Source organism: Typopeltis vanoorti, chromosome 8 (assembly GCF_054136105.1).
Source record: "Typopeltis vanoorti isolate ZY-2024b chromosome 8, IOZ_Tvanoo_1.0, whole genome shotgun sequence".
In the NCBI taxonomy this organism is placed as follows: Eukaryota; Metazoa; Arthropoda; class Arachnida; order Uropygi; family Thelyphonidae; genus Typopeltis; species Typopeltis vanoorti.
The window spans coordinates 98,481,822-98,505,368 of record NC_143556.1 but is presented as its reverse complement, the minus strand read 5'-3'; the positions used below and the strand labels follow the sequence as shown (position 1 = coordinate 98,505,368).

The following is a 23,547-nucleotide window of genomic DNA, read 5'->3' as shown; positions in this document are numbered from 1 at the left end:
GACTGGTTTATAGACATTGCATAATGGGTATTTACTGTTTTGTTTAATTTTTTCAGATATACAATTTTTGGAGTGATCTACAACTGTCTATTAGTTTTCAGAGCGAAGAATTTATGGAGACGCAACACACATGCTAGAATAATTACTTTACTTATCATTAAAAAAGTAACATTCAACGTTTTGACCTCTGTGTTGAGGTCGAAAAGCACCAAAATCTGGTTCAAAAGAAAATTCAAAGAAGCTTGTGAAATGCTGAAACATCATCCAAATCTGAACAAAAATGATAGATTAATTATTCCAAGAATTTGGAGGACCCATCTTCAACCCATATAGCATCTACAACAACCCCAAACAGAAGAAAATCTTAATAAGAGAAGCCTTTAGAAATTGTTTAATGTAGTTGTTTTTTAAGGGTGAATGGTTCAATACAGAGATTGAAACGTCGCATGTTGCTTTCTTTAAGGATAATAAAGTAATTCATGTTGAGTCTCCAAAAATTCTTCACTATGAATCCTGACTGCTGTGTAACCTTAACCATGCTACCGGCCAAGATGTCTATAGACGACGTCAAGGTTATCATGGATGCGGAGTGCATATTGAAATTGTAATACCATTTATATTACATTGAAATATATGATCGATACGAAGCGTATGAGGATGCCTATTTGATCCATAATGGCCGGTAAGGTGGTTAAAAGAAAGAATTATCTATTAGTTTGTCGGCTGTTAGGTACAGGGTTTAAAAATCTGTTAATTTTTTCTTTAGGACTAGCCATTACTGGTGAAATTAATAAAAACGTATTCTAATTCTTTTTGGAGTATATTATAATTTCAGTAAATAGTACCAGATCTGCGCTCTTTATTCTAAGATCTCGGTTATTTAAGTATGCTAAAAATGTATCTAATTTGTGGCCAAAATATGCATTACAAAACATATCATCCACATAACCCTGCCACACGATGAGTTTTAGTAGGTAGGAACTTAGTGTTTCTCTTCGAAAGTTTCTGTTAAAAAAATTTGAAAGCAGCAGTTTTATTTGGAGCTCAGCTTATTTATATAATGCAAAATACCCTGATTGCATTACAAAACAAAAGGCTGGGGTAATATAAGGAAGAAACATTTCTTGTAATTAATGTTTCTTTCAGCAGGATATATGCAAACATGATACAACATCAAATCTTACAAAGTCAGTATAATTTAGTTTCAATGTAACAAAATAATAAAAGATTGTTTTGAATGCATTAGAAAGTTTTATTTACAACGTGAAAAAAACTGATAACAAAAGGTGGAAAATATCAAGGAGACTGTTAAAGAATTTGCCTATGACTTTATGACTGACTCAAAATAGAATATTATGGATGAATGAAGACATTAAATCTGTTCAACAAAGAAGGCAAAAAATATGTTTCTCAGTTAAAGATTCAAAATGAATTGAATTTTTAATATACGATGATTCAGGTCCTGTGTGTTCTGTTAATGACTGTGCTAAATATTTGGATAAATTGTATGTAGACCTATCTATCATCAACTGCAGCCAAAGAAGTATTATTTTTATAAGTGTTATGTATTTATCTGTATTGCTGTTGTTAATCATCAACATCCTTTACTGACATATGTTTAACCAACACATAAGTTTAAATATGCATGTAATATCACCCTCTCAATTCTTTTTTTTTTCTACTGGTCATTATATCAAAACAACTTTCTATGATGTTTCATGGCTCCAAAGGTAAAATGTTGCTCATACTGAACTTTTGCTATCCTTACCAAGGATAGCAAAAGTTCAGTATGAGCAAGTCAAGTTCAATATGAGCAAGTTCAGTATCAGCAAAAGTTCAGTATGAGCAAGTCAGTATGAGCACACAGACGTGTCCTTCCTGGACACGTCTGTGTGCTCCTCATACTGTTGACCATTACCATTCATCGTATTCCACCTCCATAATGACTTTTTTTTTTTTCAGACTACATACTCTTAATCTCTTCATTCATCCATTTCATGCCCAATGCATTTAAGTTCCTCACCTTTAGAATACATTCAGTACTAGGAACCAAGCACCATGGTCTTCAATGCTGGTTAAGAACAATCCCCCACCCTCCAATACAACTATTCATTTTATGCTATAACTGGAAGATGTTTCCTAAGCTTCCCATAATCATCAGCCTTGTATTTCCACAAATATACCTATATGGTCAACATATAGGTCTTCATACGGTCAACCATATGAAGACTTCTACCTTTCCTGGTAGAAATCTTCATATGGTTGACCACTAACTTATCATTCTCACCAACTGGAGAGAAATTAGGCACCATGCTCAATAACATCAAGTTCATTTTCTGTCTCAGATAGTGCCTCCATATTTGGGAAGTTATTTTTGCACACTTTAAAAAATATTGTCAATCTGAATAGCTCTCTAAATAAATCTTACTGTCAGTTTATTAAATACACACTAACAATAATTATAAGAGGTGTGGCTATTAAATAACGAGACTGGTTGCAAAAACGTTGTTTATTAGTACAATTTAATTGATATCCCCTTCAATATACTCCACTCCTCTATCTATACACCGCTGCATACAAATTTTCCACTGTTGGAAGGCAGTGCTGCAAATCATCAGGTGTTATCTGCTTCAGTTTTCTCCTTTACTTCCATCCACTGACTGAAAATGGGTGCCCTTCAATGCAGATTTCAACTTTGGAAAATGGTAAAAGTCCATGGAGCTAAGTCCAGCAAGTAAGGTAGATGATCCAACACTGGGATATTCTTATCAGCCAGATACCGCTTTACAGACAGTGCACTGTGGGCCGGAGCATTGTCCTGATGGAGAATCCAAGGGTCGTTCTTCCACAGGTCTCTTCCTCACTCGTTCTCTCAGCTTGGCCAGAACCTCAAGGTAAAAATGTTGGCTAACTGTCTCACCATCTGGTATCCATTCAACCATTACCATGGCATTGATATTTAAAAAAAAAAAAAAAAACAGTATTGCCTTCAGTTTTGACTTGCTCGTTCTTGCTTTTTTTCATTCTCGGTGACGTGGGAGTTTTCCAGTGCATCAACTGTCTCTGTTTCTGGATTGTACTCGACACTCGGTATGCAATTTCTTCAATTTCACGAAGAATTTGAGATTAATGCACTGCTCGAGTTTAACGTTAGACATTATTCTGGCAAAGAGACTTCACACGTTTCTTTTATAACTGCCTACAGACTAACTACGAGCGACAGCAAACAATGCTTATCTCAACTGCTTCTAGAACATTTAAGATCATTCATGGCACAAGAGTACACAATTCACAGTACACGTACACGATTCGTTATTTAATAGCCACACCTCGTATATTTGTTATTCACAGACATTTGATTTCATTTTATCCAAAATACTACTTAGAATTAAACATTACAAAACAAAACTCATAAAATTACCTTCTCTTGAAGGTTAACCTCCATAAATTTTATGTGACTCTCACTACTTTCTGCAATAAAGCCACCCTATGGAACAAGGATATATTTAGATATTAAATGCTTTGTGAAAGACTCAATATGTATATATTAAAAAAAAAATATGATTATGCAGTACATCAAATATATCAAGATAACTGTTGTACATTATTATTACAAAACATTGAAAATGAAATGGCTAAGTCTACATGAGAAAGTCATGTAGATTTTTATTTTAATTTACTCCTGAGCAGAGTGAAAACCAGTGCAGCAATATTTCAAACGCAAAATCAATCCCTTTATCATGCTTGATGTAGTACCAATCTGCACTACTGGTTTGAACACCATCTTGCATATTGCTAGTTTAGTGTTTCGGCTAATTTTTCCCTTATTCCATATAAATTTATTCAACTGGCTCCCCACCATACCAGCTTTGCTTATTCTGTTGTCTATCTCCAGATTTCACTTGCATCTTCACTAAAAATTGTGCCTAAATAGCTGAAACATTATATTTATTCTATATGTCCATTAAGAATGCAGCTGATTTTTTTTTTTTTTAAATATATTTCTACTTATTTTCATAGTTTTGGTATTTTTATTGCTGACTTTCGTGCCAAATTTGTTACAGCTGCCATTCAATTTACTTGGAGAATTCTGGAGCCTTTCATTGGATGTGTTTAGGAGTACAACATTATCTGCATAAAGCAAAGAGCTAAGTTTGATATCTCCAATTCTAATTGAATTGGAGATATCAAACAAATTGATATCTCCAATCCAATTCAGATCTGATGCCACTTGTTTTCATAATGCAATCCATGTGGATGATGAATAAGAGTGGAAATAGTCCACCTTACATCTGATTTTATATCAAACCACCTTCCTGTGTTCCCTTCAGCTCTAACTGCTGACTTACATCTTATTATAGTCTAGATATTGATCGGCATCATGTTCCATTTACTCCATATTTTGAAAAGCTTTTCCATGAGTACACCTTGTCATATGCCTTTTCCAGATCTCTTCAAATGTGAAGTGCCACAGCTGTGAAACCAAAGTTACTGAAAGAAAAAAAGGTATATTGTGTGATTTCTGTTGCCACTAGCCACATACTTCCAGTGCGAAAATAGATGAATCAGCATACAAGCTTTGCTTATTCTGTTATCTATTTCCAGATTTAACTTGCATCTTCACTAAAAATTGTGCCTAAATAGCTGAAACATTATATTTATTCTATACGTCCATTAAGAATGCAGCTGATTTTTTTTTTTAAATATATTTCTACTTATTTTCATAGTTTTGGTATTTTTATTGCTGACTTTCATGCCAAATTTGTTACAGCTGTCATTCAATTTACTTGGAGAATTCTGGAGCCTTTCATTGGATGTGTTTAGGAGTACAACATTATCTGCGTAAAGCAAAGAGCTAAGTTTGATATCTCCAATTCTAATATCAGATCTGATGCCACTTGTTTTCATAATGCAATCCATGTGGATGATGAATAAGAGTGGAAATAGTCCACCTTACATCTGATTTTATATCAAGCCACCTTCCTGTGTTCCCTTCAGCTCTAACTGCTGACTTACATCTTATTATAGTCTAGATATTGATCGGCATAATGTTCCATTTACTCCATATTTTGAAAAGCTTTTCCATGAGTACACCTTGTCATATGCCTTTTCCAGATCTCTTCAAATGTGAAGTGCCACAGCTGTGAAACCGAAGTTACTGAAAGAAAAAGAGGTATACTGTGTGATTTCTGTTGCCACTAGCCACATACTTCCAGTGCGAAAATAGATGAATCAGCATACAAGCTTTTTACCCACCTCAACCAGACTTTTTCTGTTCGATATGCCTCCCTTCTGTAAAACAGCTACTAAACCTAGGCAAATGAGTTGAAAACATTGAACAACACCTTAATACTATGATCAATACTTTCTCTTCCAAAATCCGAAAGTTGGAAACTAAGCTCGAGATACTCGATGATCAGTGTCCGATCACAAGTGCACCCGTGCTCGCTAACGAACTTCGAGACCTAATTGCATCAATGGTATACGAGTCGCTGAAGGCCAAAAATAGGAGACTCAATGCCATTATCCTGAGCTTTCCAGCAGAAAAAGGTAAACCATTAAAAGAAGAGGTCGGCAAATTAGCAGGCGAATGCAACATTGATCCCAGACATATCGTCAAATGCCATCGTTTCGGTCCTATAAACAAAAGAAAGGATGAAACAAACTTTCCACATCTTGTGAAAGTGACCTGTGACATACCGACAAACACATCCAAATTTATAACAGGAATAAATAACAAGCTAAAGGACACTTGCCCTAAAGCGCGTATATGTGTGTGTGTGTGTGTGTGTGTGTGCTTGACCAGATTTAACTTTTGCCCAGAGAAAACAAAGATACCAACTCAAAAGACAACTGGTAATTAGTTTACGGAATTAACAACGTAGATGAAGTATATTAATTAAAGGTAACTTTAATGAATCACTTCTATATTTCGGCAACGTCACATTGCCATCTTCAGGAACATAAAGATATGGTATGTGCACTCAGGAACTAACACAAAGCAAATGAGGAAGAAAGCAAGAAACTAATATTGTTCCTAAAGTCCTAATGGTGCCCTCTTGCGGGCTAATTTGGTAGTCTTGGCAGTTGGGCTGAAGTTCTCATAATGAAAGTCTCCCAAATTTGGGGCAGTTTCATGCACCCAAATTTGTTGAGGTTAGGACTGTTTTTTAGAGCAGCTGAAGATTCTTTGAATAATCTTTCGTATTTAAACTTGCTGCAATCAATTATTTTTGTTTTCTTCCAACGAATTTTATGGTGGGTATCTAAGGCATGGTCTGCCAGCCCAGAGCGGCTGTACTGGTGAAAACGGATGTAGTCTTGGTGTTCTGAAATCCTGATATTTGTTGTTCTGCCTGTTTGGCCAAAGTAGGACAATTTGCAGCTGCAAGGGACCTGGTATACACCAGGTAGGTCTAGGGGAAGTGGTTTGTCTTTGGTAGAGCGGATAAGGGATGCCAACTTTTTATATGGTCTGTAACAAGAAGTAAGGTCATATTTTTTGAGGATATTGGTTATTTTCTCAGAGGTGTCCTGGATGTAGGGGATGGTGATAGACTTGGTGTAATCTTTATTGTGGAGGGGGCACCTTGCACTCATCCCTTTCATTTCACAAACCCTACTCTACATAACTCACTTCAACCCACAGAACATCCACCATCACTGCTCTTAATTCTGACCTCCAAGCCATCTACCAATGGGGCTCGGATAACTTCGTCAACTTCAACGCTAGTATAATAAATTTAGTTTAATAATTTATCCAAGTGTGAGCAAACGAAGTTTGCGCCTGAAGTATCTTCAGGACTGGGGTAAGGTGGTACAACACCAGGGCAACTCATTGCAAAGGTGGAGCAAGATACCAACACTCCTGTCTCAGTATCTCCTATAATGCAAAACACATTTTGGCAACTCCTATAGGTGGAGATGACCTGCTAATGCTTCTGCCTGGTATCTCAACTTGGACCTGGCCCCCACTGAAGAGACCTCAATAAAGGTCGAAACTAGTCTGGGTAGTGGCCCTTCCCTTAATGCATAACATTAGACATATCCGCAAGGAGATGTGTTTTGCATTATAGGAGATACTGAGACAGGAGTGTTGGTAGCTTGCTCTACCTTTGCAACGAGTTGCTTGGTGTTGTACCACCTTACCCCAGTCCTGAAGATACTTCAGGCGCAAACTTCGTTTGCTCACACTTGGATAAAGGATTAAACTAAATTTATTATACTCTAACCAAGTGAAAAATAAACTTTCAACATTCTTCAACGCTAGTAAAACCCGGTTCCATCTTATTTCTCACAAAAAAAAATCTCTCAGTATTATTTTTGATAACACCCAAATTCCCAGACAAGATGGAATTTTTTTCTCTTCTCGGAATTACCCTGACATCAGGTCTCTCCTCGCATAAACACATCACAACCATTGCATCCTCAGCTTCCAAAAAACCTATAATTTCTCTTTTGCTCAAGACGTTACTTCACCCTAAACAGCTGTTAACCTTATTCAAATTACAAATCTGCCCAGCTATTGAATACTGCTCTCATATATGGAGTGGGGATCATAAAAACTCTCTCAAAATGCTTGACTCAATAAAGAGGAGAGCAATTATACTGATAAATAACCCATCTCTTACCAATTCACTCTCCTCACTTTCACATAGATGTTTAGTCTCTGCAATTTTTATATTCTATAAATATTTCCATTGGAAATGTTCATTTAAAACAGCATCAATAATTTCTCTACTCTGTACTAAGTAAGCCAATTGGAACATGTACAGCTGCCGCCCAACATCCTTTCAAGGATTCTGTGGATTTCAAGTACACCTTGAAATCCACAGAACAAGTTTCATTTCCTCTTCCTTCATTCCTGCTACTGTGGTACCTGATGTATTTCCCAACACATACAACATACAGCCTTTTAAATCAAATGTAAACAAGTTTCTCCGTTCCCAACCAACTACCCATATATGGTACTAACGTACTATAGCTTGACCAGCCAATCTCTCATACATAGACAAAACATAAAAAAGATCTATAAAGCTAAAGTACAGACCCTTGTCATATTCCTATGATTTCTCAATTGTTTGTTGTAAAGTTAAAATCTGATCCTGACAACCTCTATTTGGTCTGAATCCAGGTTGTACTTCTAGTTTCTTTTCCACAATTTTTTTCAGCCTCTTTTCAAGTATGCTTGCATAAATCTTACCTGCAGTATTATTTTTGTAGAGAAATTCCTCTGTAATTCTCTGACATAGCTTTATTAACCTTTTTTTTTATTATAGAAGGGAACTATGAGAGCTTCACACCAATCATCTGGAATTCGACCTCCTGACCAGGTCTCTGAATTATGCAGTGAAGCCACTGCAAAACTTTTCGTCATCATTATCAACCTACCATGTACCCTCAAGGGATGTACAGGATGTGATAGTACTACATGAAAAATTTACATCATTACTAACTTCCTATCTACAATTTTCCTCCAAATCAGTCTGTAATTTGTCAAGACTTCAACATTGTCATATCTTCTATTTCAATCTTCTAAGGCACTTTTTACTATATCAATCCACCTACATCTTGGTCTTTCTCTGGGTCTTTTTCCTGCTATGAGAGTCCTGAGAAAGATTCGGGGCATGAACAGATGGCATCAATGGCAGTGTCATATTAAAAACGAAGATATTAGGAAAGAATTTGACATTGTCAGCATCCAGGAATGCATTAGTAGAGCTAATCTCAGGTGGTATGGTCACTTAAACAGAATGGACAAGGAAAGATTAGTCTCCGCCAGGTTGGCGGAGAACACTTGTTCTGCTAATCTTTCCTTGTCCATTCTATTTAAGTGACCATGCCACCTGAGATTAGTTCTGCTAATGCATTCCTGGATGCTGACAATGTCAAATTCTTTCCTAATATCTTCATTTTTAATATGACACTGCCATTGATGCCATCTGTTCATGCCCCAAATCTTTCTCAGGACTCTCATATCTGCCATCTCTAGTCTGGTCAAGTGTTTTACTTCTGACCCAGCTCCCAGATCCATAAGTTAAAATTGGTTTGAACACTGTCTTGTATACAGCTAATTTAGTGTTTTGACTAATTTCTCTCTTATTCCATATAAATTTATTCAGTTGACTTCCTACCATACCAGCTTTGTTGATTCTGTTGTCTATTTCCATATTTAATTTACCATCTTCACTAAAAATCGTACCTAAGTAGTTGAAATGTTTTACTTGTTGTATAGGTTTCTCCATTCACAATGCAGTTGATATTTTCAATGTTTCTGCCTATTTTCATTGTCTTTGTCTTTTTAATGCTAACCTTCATACCATATCTATTACAACAGTTATTCAATTTCTTGCAGACTTGTAGTGGATTTATTTAAGAGTATAACATCATCCGCATAAAGCAAAGAGTTGAGATTAACATCTCCAATTTTGATATCAGGTTTAATACCACTTTCCTTCATAATGTGATCCATATAAATAATGAATAACAGAGGGGGGGGGGATAATGTACATCCTTGTCTGACACCAGATTTAACATTAAACCAACTTCCTGTACTTCCTTCAATTCTAACTGCTGACTTACAACTCAAATAAAGACTAAGTATTGTTTGATATAATACCCCATTAACAGCATATAACCGTAGCGTTTTGAATAACTTCTCTCTGGGCACCTTGTCATATGCCTTTTCCAGATCTACAAAACTTAAATACAGATCAATGTTATATTCCCATGATTTCTCAACTATCTGTGGTACGGTGAAAATCTGATCCTGACAGCCTCTATATGGTCTGAATCTAGCTTGTTCTTCACCAAACTTCTCTTTCACAATCCTTCTTAACCGTTTCTCAAGTATACTTGCAAATATCTTACCAGGAACACGCAGTATATGGGTACTACGAGAGCTCTACTCTAATCATCTGGAATTCGTCCCTCTGTCCAGGCCTTCTGAACTATGCAGCCACTGTAAGACTTTTATACCTCCATACTTGAGCATTTCTAGTTGAATGTCATCTACTCCAGCTGCCTTTCCACATTTCAAGCCTTTGATGGCTTTTTCTACTTCAAGTATGGATACGTATTCTGGAATGTATGCCTGTTGAGTGTTTTTTTACCACAGTGCTATCACTGCTTGTTTCATTTAGCAATTTTTCGAAGTAATTACTCCATACTTCAATGATATCTTTTTCTACAGTTTTCATGTTATCTTCATCATCTCTCCTTCTACAACACTCTTTCCTCCATTTCTGAGCTTCTTCAACAACCTCCAGTATATCTTGCCACCCTCTTGATATTTATTTTCTATGTTCATACCAAAGTCTTCCCATGACTTTTGTTTAGCTAGTTTCACACAGTGTTCAGCTTTCTTACATTTGTCTATGTATACTCTAAGAGCACAAGCCGACTTATTTGCCAGGAACTTTTGATATGCTTCCTTCTTTTCCTTCACTCCCTCTGTAACTTCCTGTGTCCACCATGGAGTTCTGATTTTTCTGTCCTTCGAGACAACCACACCACATGCCTTTCTGAATGGATCAATCAATGTTTTCTTCAAGGCTTGCCACTGATTCTCCAAGATTTGGTTCCTGTTCTCAAACACTGTCATTTTTTCTTCAATAATCTTTGTGTATTTTAGTCTACAGTTCACATCTGAGAGCTGCTAAACTTATATTTGCTTTAAAACTTTCTTACATATTCTTCTTTTCAATATGAAATTCAATTTCATCCTGCTCAAGATTAAATAGAGGATCTGAAATTGTGTCCTGCACCAGGGAGAAAACATCACTGTCAATGAGACTTTTCTTATTCCTTGCCTCTTCTATCCATGTGAATTCGTGCACATTTTTATGTTGGAACATTGTGTTAGTAATAACCAGTCTATGCCCTGAGCAGAAATCAAACAGGTATTTGCCATTATTATCAGCTTTGCTCTTTTCTCCAAATTTTCCCAAAATATTTTTGTGTCTGAAAATCATTTCCTACTGTGCTATTTAGATCCCCAACAAAGACCAACTTTTCCTTTTTCCAGTTGCTTTTTCTAAAGGCTTAGTAGACCCTTCTGTGGGACCATATGCACAAATAAGTCTCATTGTCCAGTTCCCCACTCTCATATTTGCCCACATCACTCTATTTGAGACTGCCTGCCATTCAAGAAGATTAGCCTTGTATTTAGTGTTGAATACTACAGCTACCTCTTCTTTTCCTTGATTGTCATTGCCTGAATATAACATTTTGTATTTATTGCTCGGAAAGATCTCACCAGTTTTTGTTTTTTTGTTTCAGTCAACCCTATTATGTCGATCTGGTATTTATCTAATTTCTCAGCTAGCTCCATTTCTTTGCCATTCAGGCTTCTTATGGTGATAGTACCAATCTTGAACTCTGGTGATGTTAAGTTGGTGTGGGTTTTAGGATTTGTTCCAGTAGCTGACTTTTCGCTGTTTGCCCTGGTTCCCTGGCGAAAACAATGGGAGCCTTGTTTAACTGGGCGATACCCCAGCCGGCATGAAATTCTGTCACGTTGTACCATCATTTTTTTGATTTTGGTTTAAGCCAATAAGAATACAATTTGGTCGGCTAAAAATACCAAATTGCCAGCCCATTCTTATCCATTCAGTATCCAGGTAGATACCTAACAGGGTGCACCACGAGAAGGTGAGGACCGGACATTAGGTCAGAAGCCCTGGTTGGTTCCCTGCATTCCTTTAAAGGCTATGTGGAGGTATCCTCTCAATTATATAGCTTTGACCATTAAGCACCCCTGCAAAACTTTTATACCTCCATATTTGAACATTTGGTCAAATATCATCTACTTAAGCTGCCTTTCCACATTTTAAGTCTTTGATGATTTTTTGTACTTCAAATATTGATATGTACTCCAGATTTTATTCCTCTTAGAAGTTTTCTACCCTTGCAGACAACCTTACCACATGCCTCCTTAGTTGAATCAATGCTCTCTTCAGAGCTTTAAACAGAGACTCCAAGGTTTAGAGTCTCAGTGTACTGTTCTTTTTGATGTGATTCAGTTTTATCCTACTTAGCACTATATGATGCTCACTTCCAATATCAAATCCTTCGTATACTCTTGTATCCTGAATCAGCATGATGATATCTATCAACAATAACACAGTCAATGAGACTTTTCTTATTGTCAACACAGACAAAGAATGTAAAACCAAATTCCTAATGAGGCCTAATGTTAATGTCCACATATTGCTTACTGAAAGTGATATCCATTGTAGAATTTATGGACTTTTATCAAGAATAGTTCTTGGAAAAGACATAATTATAGAATGCCACATTGACAACTGATCTCAACAGACCTCTTGGTTCTGTGATCTTCCCCAATGTAACTAATACATAAAGATTTCTTTACATTGGCTTAAGTCAGTAAATTATAAGTCTGATGTCAGAAAAAAAGCATGAAACAAGGTGTTGGGACAATAGTTTAATTTCTATGTGTATTAACACAAGTATTAAACAAAACGTTTGCTCCCTTCAACCACTGAGGATCTATTATACAAAAACTTGCTTATCTCTACTAGAGAAAATACAAAATGATTTCATGATTCTTAGCATTCTCAATGCAAATGTTGCAACCTTCATCATAAGCCTTTCATGCATCTCAAGTCTGATATTTGGGCAATCACAGAAAGTCTCTCAGCTGAAAATGTACTAAAAATATTTAGTGACAATAAAAGAAGTTTAATCAGGAAGTTTGCCAACCTTGCAAAAGAGAAAATCTCATGCAACTTTTGGAAGACAATGTAATCCACAACTTGTCAGATATATGATGTCATTAGGCTACAAATCTACCTTGCTATAAAAAATGTAAGCCTCCAAAAAAGAAATATCTCTAAGGGTGAATAAATAGCCTTGAGAAATCTAAAATCAAACAAAATCATATTTATTCTGAAGGCAGACAAAGGAAATGCCACAGTGATCTTAAATTTAAAGAATTATCATTATAAGTAATAAATTGTACCACCTATAAAGTTACTAAATATTTGGCAACCAAATTCAACAAGCACATCAAGACTTCATCAAAACTTTCTCATAGAGGAGAATGATAGCAAGCTTTAATGTGTCATTCCTTTTTACTAATGTTCCATAGACAATACACTAGAGCTCATCTATATTCAAAATATTTCCTTCTCCTAACAATTGCAAACTCTTTGAGCAATGTCTTAAACTGGGGATATTTTAGCTGGAGTTACTAGCTCTTTAAAAAATTTGAAGGCATAGTAAATGGTCCCCACTTTACCTCCCTCCAACAAACACAATCCATTAGGATCCAGTATTTTGGACAGACAGGAGAGATCACCTTGTTAAGAAAAAAAAAAAAAAAAAACATAAAAATAAATAAATATTCAGTATGGGCAACTATCACAACATGCCTTGGATAAAGACTATTTCATTAGGTAAAAGAAAGCTATGATAATACATAAGTCCCAAATTAAATCACAGAGAATGTTTCTTGGAAGTAGCTGAAGTTCTATTAAATCTCATTAACTACAACAGAACTACACAAATTTTTGCACACTACTCAATCAAAAAATCACTGCAAAAAGCACCACTGTTCGCCATGCAAGCAACTGTCCTTGTTCTCAAAGTCATTTCATTATTTGTCTTCACTAAGACTGTTTTGTGTCTTAATGTGGGCTTGAGCTGGTGAAACTTCAGCATATAACTAATTAATTAAAAGGATCTACTTTATTTCTTCCAGTACATGAAATGATTATAGTCAAAGATTTCTTCCTTCTTCTTCAAAAAAAAAAAATTTGTGACCGCAAATTCTCTATTTGTGACCGCACATCCAGGCCATTAACAGAAATGTGAAGCAATATTTATGTATCGAAAAGTGTCCTCTACATGAAGCATTAGTATACTGTTTACTTTGAGGAATCACGCAAAGTCTGGAAAAATTAGAGAGTCTTTAATGAGAATAAATGCAAAAATATAATATCAATGACATTGCTATTCAGTGGATGAGCACCGCATACCTGGAATATTTGTCCCTGATATAAATAAATATATATGTATATACATACATACATATATATATATATATATGTGTTAAAGATACCAAGCTATTTTAAACCTGGTTTTACTCTATTTCCCAAGTAAGCAAACAGACAAGTAAGTCAAGTTTGCACCTGCAAGTATTGCAAGTCTAAGTGATCCCACACATAGTGCAAGACCAAGGCAACTCATGATAAAAGGTGGATAAGCTCTGATCATTATTCTTAATATTTACCCTTAATGCAAAGCACATCTCCTGGAGGAGATGTATGATGCTATGTACTATAGGCAAGGGATCGGTTTTGACCTTTATTGAGATCTCATCAGTGGGAGACAGGCTAGAAATACCATCATCATCATCATCATCATCATCATCAAATTCCTGCCATGTACCCTCAAGGGGTGTACAGGATATGACAGTACTACATGAAAAAATTACATCATTACTAACTTCCTATCTACAATTTTCCTCCAAATCAGTCTGTTACTTGTCAAGACTCCAACATTATCAGATCTTATATTTCTATCGTCTAAGGCACTTTGTACCGTATCAATCCACCTATATCTTGGTCTTCCTCTGGGTCGTTTTCCTGCCAACCTGGCAGAGAACACTTGTTTTGCTAATCTTTCCTCTCCCATTCTATTTAAGTGACCATACCATCTGAGATTAGCTCTGCTAACCCATTCCTGGATGCTGACAATGTCAAGTTCTTTCCTAATATCCTCATTTTTAATATGATATTGCCATTGATGCCATCTGTTCACGCCTCTAATCTTTCTCAGGACTCTCATATCTGCAGTCTCTAGTCTTTGGTCAAGTGTTTTACTTCTGACCCAGCTCTCAGATCCATAAGTTAAAATTGGTTTGAACACAGTCTTGTATACAGCTAATTTAGTGTTCCGACTAATTTCTTTCTTATTCCATATGAATTTATTCAATTGACTTCCCACGATACCAGCTTTGCTGATTCTGTTGTCTATTTCTATATTTAATTTACCATCTTCATTAAAAATTGTGCCTAAGTAGCTGAAATGTTTTACTTGTTCCACAGGTTCTCCATTCACAACACAGTTGACATTTTCAATGATTCTGCCTATTTTCATTGTCTTTGTCTTTTTATTGCTGACCTTCATACCATATCTATTACAACAGCTATTCAATTTAGTCAGAGAATCTTGCAGACTTGTAGCGGATTTATTTAGAAGTATAACATCATCAGCATAAAGCAAAGAGCTGACATTAACATCTCCAATTTTGATATCAGGTTTAATACCACACTCCTTCATAATGTGATCCATATAGATAATGAATAACAGAGGGGATAATGTACATCCTTGTCTCACACCAGATTTAACATTAAACCATCTTCCTGTACTTCCTTCAATTATAACTGCTGACTCACAACTCAAATAAAGGCTAAGTATTGCTTGATATAATGCCCCATTGACACCATATAACTGCAGCGTATTGAATAGCTTCTCTCTTGGCACCTTGTCATATGCCTTTTCCAAATCGACAAAACTTAAATACAGATCTTTGTTATATTCCCATGCTTTCTCGACTATTTGTCGTAAAGTGAAGATCTGATCCTGACAGCCTCTATTTGGCCTGAATCCAGCTTGTTCTTCACCAAGCTTTTCTTCCACAATTCTTCTCAACCGTTTCTCAAGTATACTTGCATAGATCTTGCCAGGAACACTCAGTAGGGAAATACCTCTGTAATTCTCACATTCAGTTTTATTTCCCTTTTTATATATGGGTACTATGAGAGCTCTACTCCAATCATTGGGAATTCGTCCCTCTGACCAGGCTTTCTGAACTATGCAGTGCAGCCACTGTAAGACTCTTATACCACCATACTTCAGCATTTCTGGTCGAATATCATCTACTCCTGCTGCCTTTCCACATTTCAAGCCTTTGATGGCTTTTTCTACTTCATGTATGTATGGATATGTATTCCTGACTGTATGCCCGTTGAGTGTTTTTTACCACTTTGCTATCACTGCTTGTTTCATTGAGCAGTTTTTCAAAGTAATTACTCCATACTTCAAGGATATCTTTTTCTCCTGTTTTCATTTCACCTTTATCATCTCTAATTCCTTTTACAGCACTCTTTCCTCCATTCCTAAGCTTCTTCAACAACCTCCAGAATATTTTGCCACCTTCTTGATATTTATTTTCTATATTCTTGCCAAAGTCCTCCCATGACTTTTGCTTAGCTAGTTTTACACACTGTTTAGCTTTCTTACATTTGTCTCTGTATTCTTTAAGAGTAAAAGCTGACTTATTTGCCAGGAACTTTTGATATGCTTTCTTCTTTTCCTTCACTGCCTCTTTAACTTCCTGTGTCCACCAGGGAGTTCTGATTTTTTTATCCTTGCACACAACCTCACCACATGCCTCTCTGGCAGAATCAATCAATGTTTCCTTCAGAGTTTGCCACTGAATCTCCAAGGTTTGATTCCTGTTATCAAACTCTTTCATTTTCTTTTCAATAATATTTCTGTATTTTAGTCTACAATTCACATCTGAGAGCTGCTCAACTTTTATTCGCTTTAAAACTTTCTTACATGTTATTCTTTTCAATATGAAATTCAATTTTATCCTGCTCAAGACTAAATAGTGATCACTTCCAATTTCAAATCCTCTGTACACTCTGGTGTCCTGCACCAGGGAGAAAACATCACTATCAACAATAACATAGTCAATGAGACTTTTCTTATTCCTAGCCTCTTCTCTCCATGTGAATTTGTGCACATTTTTATGTTGGAACATGGTGTTAGTAATAACCAGTCCATGTCCTGAGCAGAAATCCAACAGATATTTGCCATTATTATTAGCTTTGCTCTTTTCTCCAAATTTTCCCAAAATATTTTTGTATGTCTCACAATCATTTCCTACTCTACTATTTAGATCCCCAACAAGGACCAACTTTTCCTTTTTCATTGTGTCAGTTGCTTTTTCTAAAGCCTCAAAAAATTCCTCCACTTCTACCTTAGTAGAACCTTCTGTGGGACCATAGGCACAAATAAGTCTCATTGTCCAGTTCCCCATTCTCATATTTGCCCACATTACTCTACTTGAGACTGACTGCCATTCAAGAAGATTAGCCTCGTATTTTGTGTTGAATACTATGGCTACTCCTTCTTTTCCTTGATTGTCATTGCCTGAATATAACATTTTGTATTTATTGCTCAGAAAGATCTCACCAGTTTTGGTCTTTTTTGTTTCAGTCACCCCTATTATGTCGATCTGGTACTTATCTAATTCCTCAGCTAGCTCCATTTCTTTGCCATTCAGGCTTCTTACGTTGATAGTACCGATCTTTAACTCTGGTGATGTTGAGTTGGGGTTTGTTTTCAGATTTGTTCCAGTAGCTGACTTTTCGCTGTTCGCCCTGGTTCCCTGGCGAAAACAACGGGGGCCTTGTTTAACCGGGCGACGCCCCAGCCGGCATGAAATTTTGTCATGTTGTACCATCATTTTTTATTTTGGTTTAACCAATAAGAATACAATTTGGTCGGCTAAATCCCAAATTGCCAGCCCATCCTCGTTCGTTCAGTATCAAAGTAGATACCCAACAGGGTGCACCACGAGAAGGTGAGGATTGGACATTAGGTCAGAAGCCCTGGTCGGTTCTCCGCATTCCTTTAAAGGCTATGTGGAGGTCTCCTCTCAGTTATACAGCTTTGACCCTTAAGCACCCCCTAGAAATACCAAGATTTTAATAATACAGAGCTTATAAGTATTTTACCAGAACAAGTTACCATAAGGTGCCCCTTGCCTTTAATACATAGCATCATACATCTCCTCCAGGAGATGTGCTTTGCATTAAGGGAAAATATTAAGAATAGTGATCAGAGCTTATCGACCTTTTACCATAAATTACCTTGGTCTTGCACTACGTGTGGAATCAACTAGACTTGCAATACTTGCAGGCACAAACTTGACTTACTTGTTTGTTGGCTTACTTGGGAAATGGAGTAAAACCAGGTTTAAAATAGCTTGGTATCTTTAACATTTATTATACCCAAGGTAAAATACTTTCTACATCTCTCTCTCCTCCTGAGATTTTTATTTAATAAGGTTAAAACACCTTATGGTAACTTGTTCTGGTAAAATACTTATAAGCTCTGTATTACTAAAATCTTGGTATTTCTAGCCTGGCTCCCACTGATGAGGTCAAAATAACGGTCGAAACCGGTCTGGGTAGAGGCCCCTTGCCTTTAATACATAGCATCATACATCTCCTCCAGAAGATGTGCTTTGCATTAAGGGTAAATATTAAGAATAGTGATCAGAGCTTATCCACCTTTTACCATGAGTTGCCTTGGTCTTGCACTACGTGTGGGATCACCTCGACTTGCAATACTTGCAGGTGCAAACTTGACTTACTTGTCTGTTTGCTTACTTGGGAAATGGAGTAAAACCAGGTTTAAAACAGCTTGGTATCTTTAACATTTATTATACCCAAGGTAAAATACTTTCTACATCTATCTCTCCTCCTGAGATTTTTATTTAATAAGGTTAAAACACCTTATGGTAACTTGTTCTGGTAAAATACTTATAAGCTCTGTATTACTAAAATCTTGGTATTTCTAGCCTGGCTCCCACTGATGAGGTAAAATACTTTCTACACACACACACACATGAAGGACATCCAGAAAGTAAGTTCCATTTTTAAATATTTTCACTGCAGCACTATGATCACAACAGTGTGCATGCGTGCTGAATTTGTTGATTCGTTAGCAAGGCACTGATGGCATTTTCAGACATCCTCGCAGTGCATATGCTTCTTGCTGTGTGTGTGTGTATAATGTTCGAATTATAAAAAAAGAAAATCGAATCGCCCATTGCATGTGAAATTAGGTCAGTTATCCATTTCTTGAATGCGAGGAATGAAAGCAGCTGAAATTCATCAGCAAATTATTGAGGTTTATGGAGAACATGCAATGAGTGATTCGATGGTAGGAAGATGGGTAAGACTTTTTAATGAAGGAGACAGGTGTGCACGATGATGAACGGAATGGGTGACCATCTTCAGTTACTGGTGATTTGGTGTGTTCAGTTGAAGAGAAGATTCGACAGAATAGGAGATGCAGTATGACATCACTCTCACTGCAATTTCCAGGTTTCATGTTCATGTCTTTGTGAAATTGTGTCGGAGAAACTGAATTATCAGAAATTGTGTGCACGCTGGGTGCCAAAGTTGCTTACAGAACAACACAAAGTGAATATCGGCTGGGCAGTGCGTTGGAATTCTTGACACGCTACCATGAAGATGGCGATGCTATCCTGAGCAGACTTCTCTGCTCAGGAAAGCATCGCCATGCAAACCCTGAATCCAAACAACAGTCCATGGAGTGGAGCGACACCTCTTCACCAGTCAAGAAAAAAATTGAAGACAACAGTTTCCACTCAAAAAATCATGTGCACTGTGTTTTGGGACAGACAAGGAATTTTGCTGGTGGACTTCTTGGGTCAAGGCTCCACAATCAACATGAGTATGTACTGCCAAACCCTTAAGAAACTGCATTGTGCAATCTAGAATAAATGACATGGCAGCTTACCAGGGGCGTTGTTTCGATTCATGATAACGCCTGCCCACACATGGCCAGAATAACAACAACTTCTCGCCACCTTCGGCTGGGAACAATTCCATCATTCCCCATATAGTCCTGACTTTGCACCAAGCAACTTTCACCTGTTCAAACATCTGAAATCTTTCCTTGGTGGCCGGCTATTTCAAGACAATGACGAGGTCAAAGAAGCAGGCAATATATGGTTTGCATCACAGGCGGCAACCCGACAAAGGTATACAATTCTTGGTGCCCATTTATGATAATTGCCTGAACAATGACAAAAATTATGTAGAAAAGTAGTGAAAGATGTCTTAATTTCCAATAAAGTTTTTTTTATAAGTATATTTTGTTTTTCTCTGACAGCCCATCGGAACTTACTTTCTGGACGTCCCTCGTATGTATATATATATATATATATACATATACATACATATACACAGATAGCATCCGATCACAATGCTTCTTTCAAACTCCATCAGTTCCCGTCTTGCAGCCATTTCAACCAGACAGTTGCATTGACTTGTGAGTATCATATTCCTCCAATTTATACCTGTCCATAAGCACATAACTTGTTATATGGCACATTGTCCACTGACTTCTTTCAAAGCAGTGTGTGTGTATCAGCACATGCCCATTTCAGTTGGGTGTGCTGTCGTGGCTTATGCAACCCACACTATAAAATTCACGTCAGTTTGACCATATGGCTGCATTTTTTATCAACGTATAAAAGTTTTAAGAGTGCATGGCACATCAGTGCTCATCTTAATTAGTCTAATGAAATTAACTGTAGGATAATTTTGAGTACTTTAATTTATCAATTAATTGTAACCAAATCTGCACAGAATGGGAGGGACAATGTGTTTGTTTTAAGATACTGTATATTAGAAAACAATGATGAATAAAATGCTAAATTAGGTTGGTATATTTGAATTACTCAAAGCTATAAAATTTGGAAGAGGAGGACAAAGCTTACTTCTTTTGATTACAATACTGTTTCCCCATTATAAATATAGGTAAAAAGTTGTAAATTTATTGAAAATTATATATTAAAAACATGTCTATATAGAAATTTGCCTACCACGTCCATTCACACTTCACTCACACAAAACAGATGAAAACTCAGAAAACATAAACAGCAACTAATGATAAATGACAACGTTCAATTGAATTGGTTGACACAATAACCAATCACATCCTCTAGGTACTATTGTCTCAGAGGAGTAGTTTAAAACTACAAAAACACTACAAATTTGAGCTGCTGCACCATCTGTTACATCTTTTCAAAAGGCTCAAAGGTGTATGTATTTTGAATGCACACCCAGCTATTAAAGTGAATGCTTACGTGTTGAAAAGTGCCCTCTTCATGAAGCATCAGTATATTGTGTTTAATTTTAGGAATCATGCAAAGACAGGAAACAGTTAGGAGAGTCTTTAACAGGAACAAATGCAAAAATATAACATTAGTGATATTGTAATTCCATGGGTATTCACTGCGTACCTAGAATATATGCCCTTGGTACTCTGTCAGTTAATGAATTAAATCAATGAGTTGAACGTTTGAAGATACAGGATCTTTGAGGGTTCGACCTGGCATAGCATAGAAACCGGTGCCACCATGAGTAATTGAAAAAGTTGCCACCGTGATTGTCAACAGATCACACAAAAATGTTGCTGGTAGTAGCAAAACACCCATGAAGTAATGCAACATTTGGATATGCCTTATATCATGGTATGAAAAGTCTTGTGCAAAATTATTACATTTTATTCATATAAGATCAGTCATGTAAAGGAGCTGCTACATGGTAATTATGATAAGCAACTAACATTTGCTCTGATGTTTTTGGTCAGGTTGGAAGTTAACAATGCTTGGCCTTGGAAAATTCTGTGGAGAGAGGAGGAGGCACATTTTTATCTGAATGGGTACACACCCAAAATTGTCGAAAATTTGGGCTTCTGAATTGCCCCATACACTCCAGGAACTCTCATTACATTCACTGGTGTGGCTTCACAGCAGATTTTATAATAGGGCTTTTTTTTTTTTTTTTTTTTGAGGATAAGCAACTAACATTTGCTCTGATGTTTTTGGTCAGGTTGGAAGTTAACAATGCTTGGCCTTGGAAAATTCTGTGGAGAGAGGAGGAGGCACATTTTTATCTGAATGGGTACACACCCAAAATTGTCGAAAATTTGGGCTTCTGAATTGCCCCATACACTCCAGGAACTCTCATTACATTCACTGGTGTGGCTTCACAGCAGATTTTATAATAGGGCTTTTTTTTTCTTTTTTTTTTGAGGACATCATTCTGATAGGACCAGTAACTTGTTTCACTACCACATTGAAACATCTCAATATGCTGAACAGTTTTGTCATTCCACAATTTCAGTAACAATGTCTGGACGAGACTATTTTTATGCAAGATGAAGCACTTCCCCACATTGCATGACCAGTACAGCCGCTTCCTTGGCATCACTTTACAGAAGAAAGAGTCACCTCTTTCCAGTTGAATGGCCACCTCACTTCCCTGATATTAGTCCATGTGATTTTTGGTTGTAGGGTTACCTGAAGGCCAAAATCTATTGTGACAGTGTCTCCAACTTGACAGCCTTAAAGGACAACATAACACAGACTGTGATGAACAATCCCTCCAACATGTTACATTCTGCTGTCAAGAATTCTGACATACAGGATGCAATTTCAGGTCCATGAAAACAGTGAAAACACTGAACCAGTTCCTCTTTTGCATGGGTGAACTCAATGTGTTCGAGTTGTTTAATGGGCTTGTGACAAAACTTATTCCGAATTAATTAATACTGTAATTACTGTGCTAAATTAAATTGATATTAAATGTTTCATTGCTGTGTTATAAGTGCAATATGTAAATGTAATCTATCATTTCAGTTGTCTTTGTTATTCATTCGTCTGTTCATTTTAATGTTGTTGTTGTTTTTTAACATTACAGCACCATATTCTCCTTATTAATGACTTTTCAAACTTTTTTTTTGTGAAATCCTTCTTCCCATGTCTTAATTAGTCTCCCTACCAAATATGGTGACATTCCATTTGTTAAATCAAGCTGCATAAGGATTTGAACAGGGAAAGTTCAATTATGGCCACCCTGTAATCTTTTTGAAGACTTTCATGTCTCATAATATGATCCACATATGATATCTTTCTTTTTTGTATGTTTTTTTTATTAGTTCCATTTTAGTACCCATCATCTCCAAAACTCACTCCTCTTCTTTTGGATCCATAAGATCTTCAATGTTCACATCTCAAAAGCATTAATCCTTCTACTATCTTCTTCATTTATTGTCCATGTTTCTGCTCCATACAGAAAAGTATACTACATAAAGTGTTTCATCATTGTTAGTTTTTTTTTTCTTCTTCTTGATGTCAATGTATTTATCATTCTGTTAAAGGTTAATTTAACAATTTATATTCTCCAATTCTTCCTTTTGCATTTTCCATCTTCTGTGATTAAATGTCCAAAATAAGCATGACACTTGACTTGTTCTTTAACTGTTTTGAGCTTACTACCATACCTGTTTTTTTTTTCTTTAATTTAATGCAAAGCCATATCTTTTACTCTGAATTTATTTGCTCTATTAATGTTGTAGGTATTCCTCTCTTTCAGCAATCAACACAGGTATCATCTGCATAGCAAATATCGATTTCATTCACCTATTTTTTACTCCCACCAGTTCGTCAATACTTTCAAAATTTTTTTCGCTACACAGACTAAACAGAAGAGAAGAAAGCAACAATGCTGCCTAATACCTTTTTGCATTCCAGAAGTCTCCGACAGTTCACTGTTGATTATGTTTGCAATCTGGATACTATATATACACACACATATATGTTTATAATAATTTCTTATGGGGAACACAATTAAATGCTTTACATAATAAATAACGGAAAAACTCACGTAGAAATATTATTTAATA

At 36.3% G+C, this 23,547-nt stretch overlaps 1 protein-coding gene across 2 annotated transcripts in view; it reads right to left on the bottom strand.

The window, feature by feature from the left end:
- Positions 1–23,547, bottom strand: part of LOC150104214 (CXXC motif containing zinc binding protein) — a 122,294-nt gene that overhangs the window by 3,034 nt on the left and 95,713 nt on the right. For both annotated transcript variants that reach the window (XM_090396225.1, XM_090396226.1), the window contains exon 6: positions 3,422–3,487. In XM_090396225.1, the coding sequence (XP_090252351.1) occupies positions 3,422–3,487 (66 nt within the window). The remainder of the gene's footprint in view (positions 1–3,421; positions 3,488–23,547) is intronic.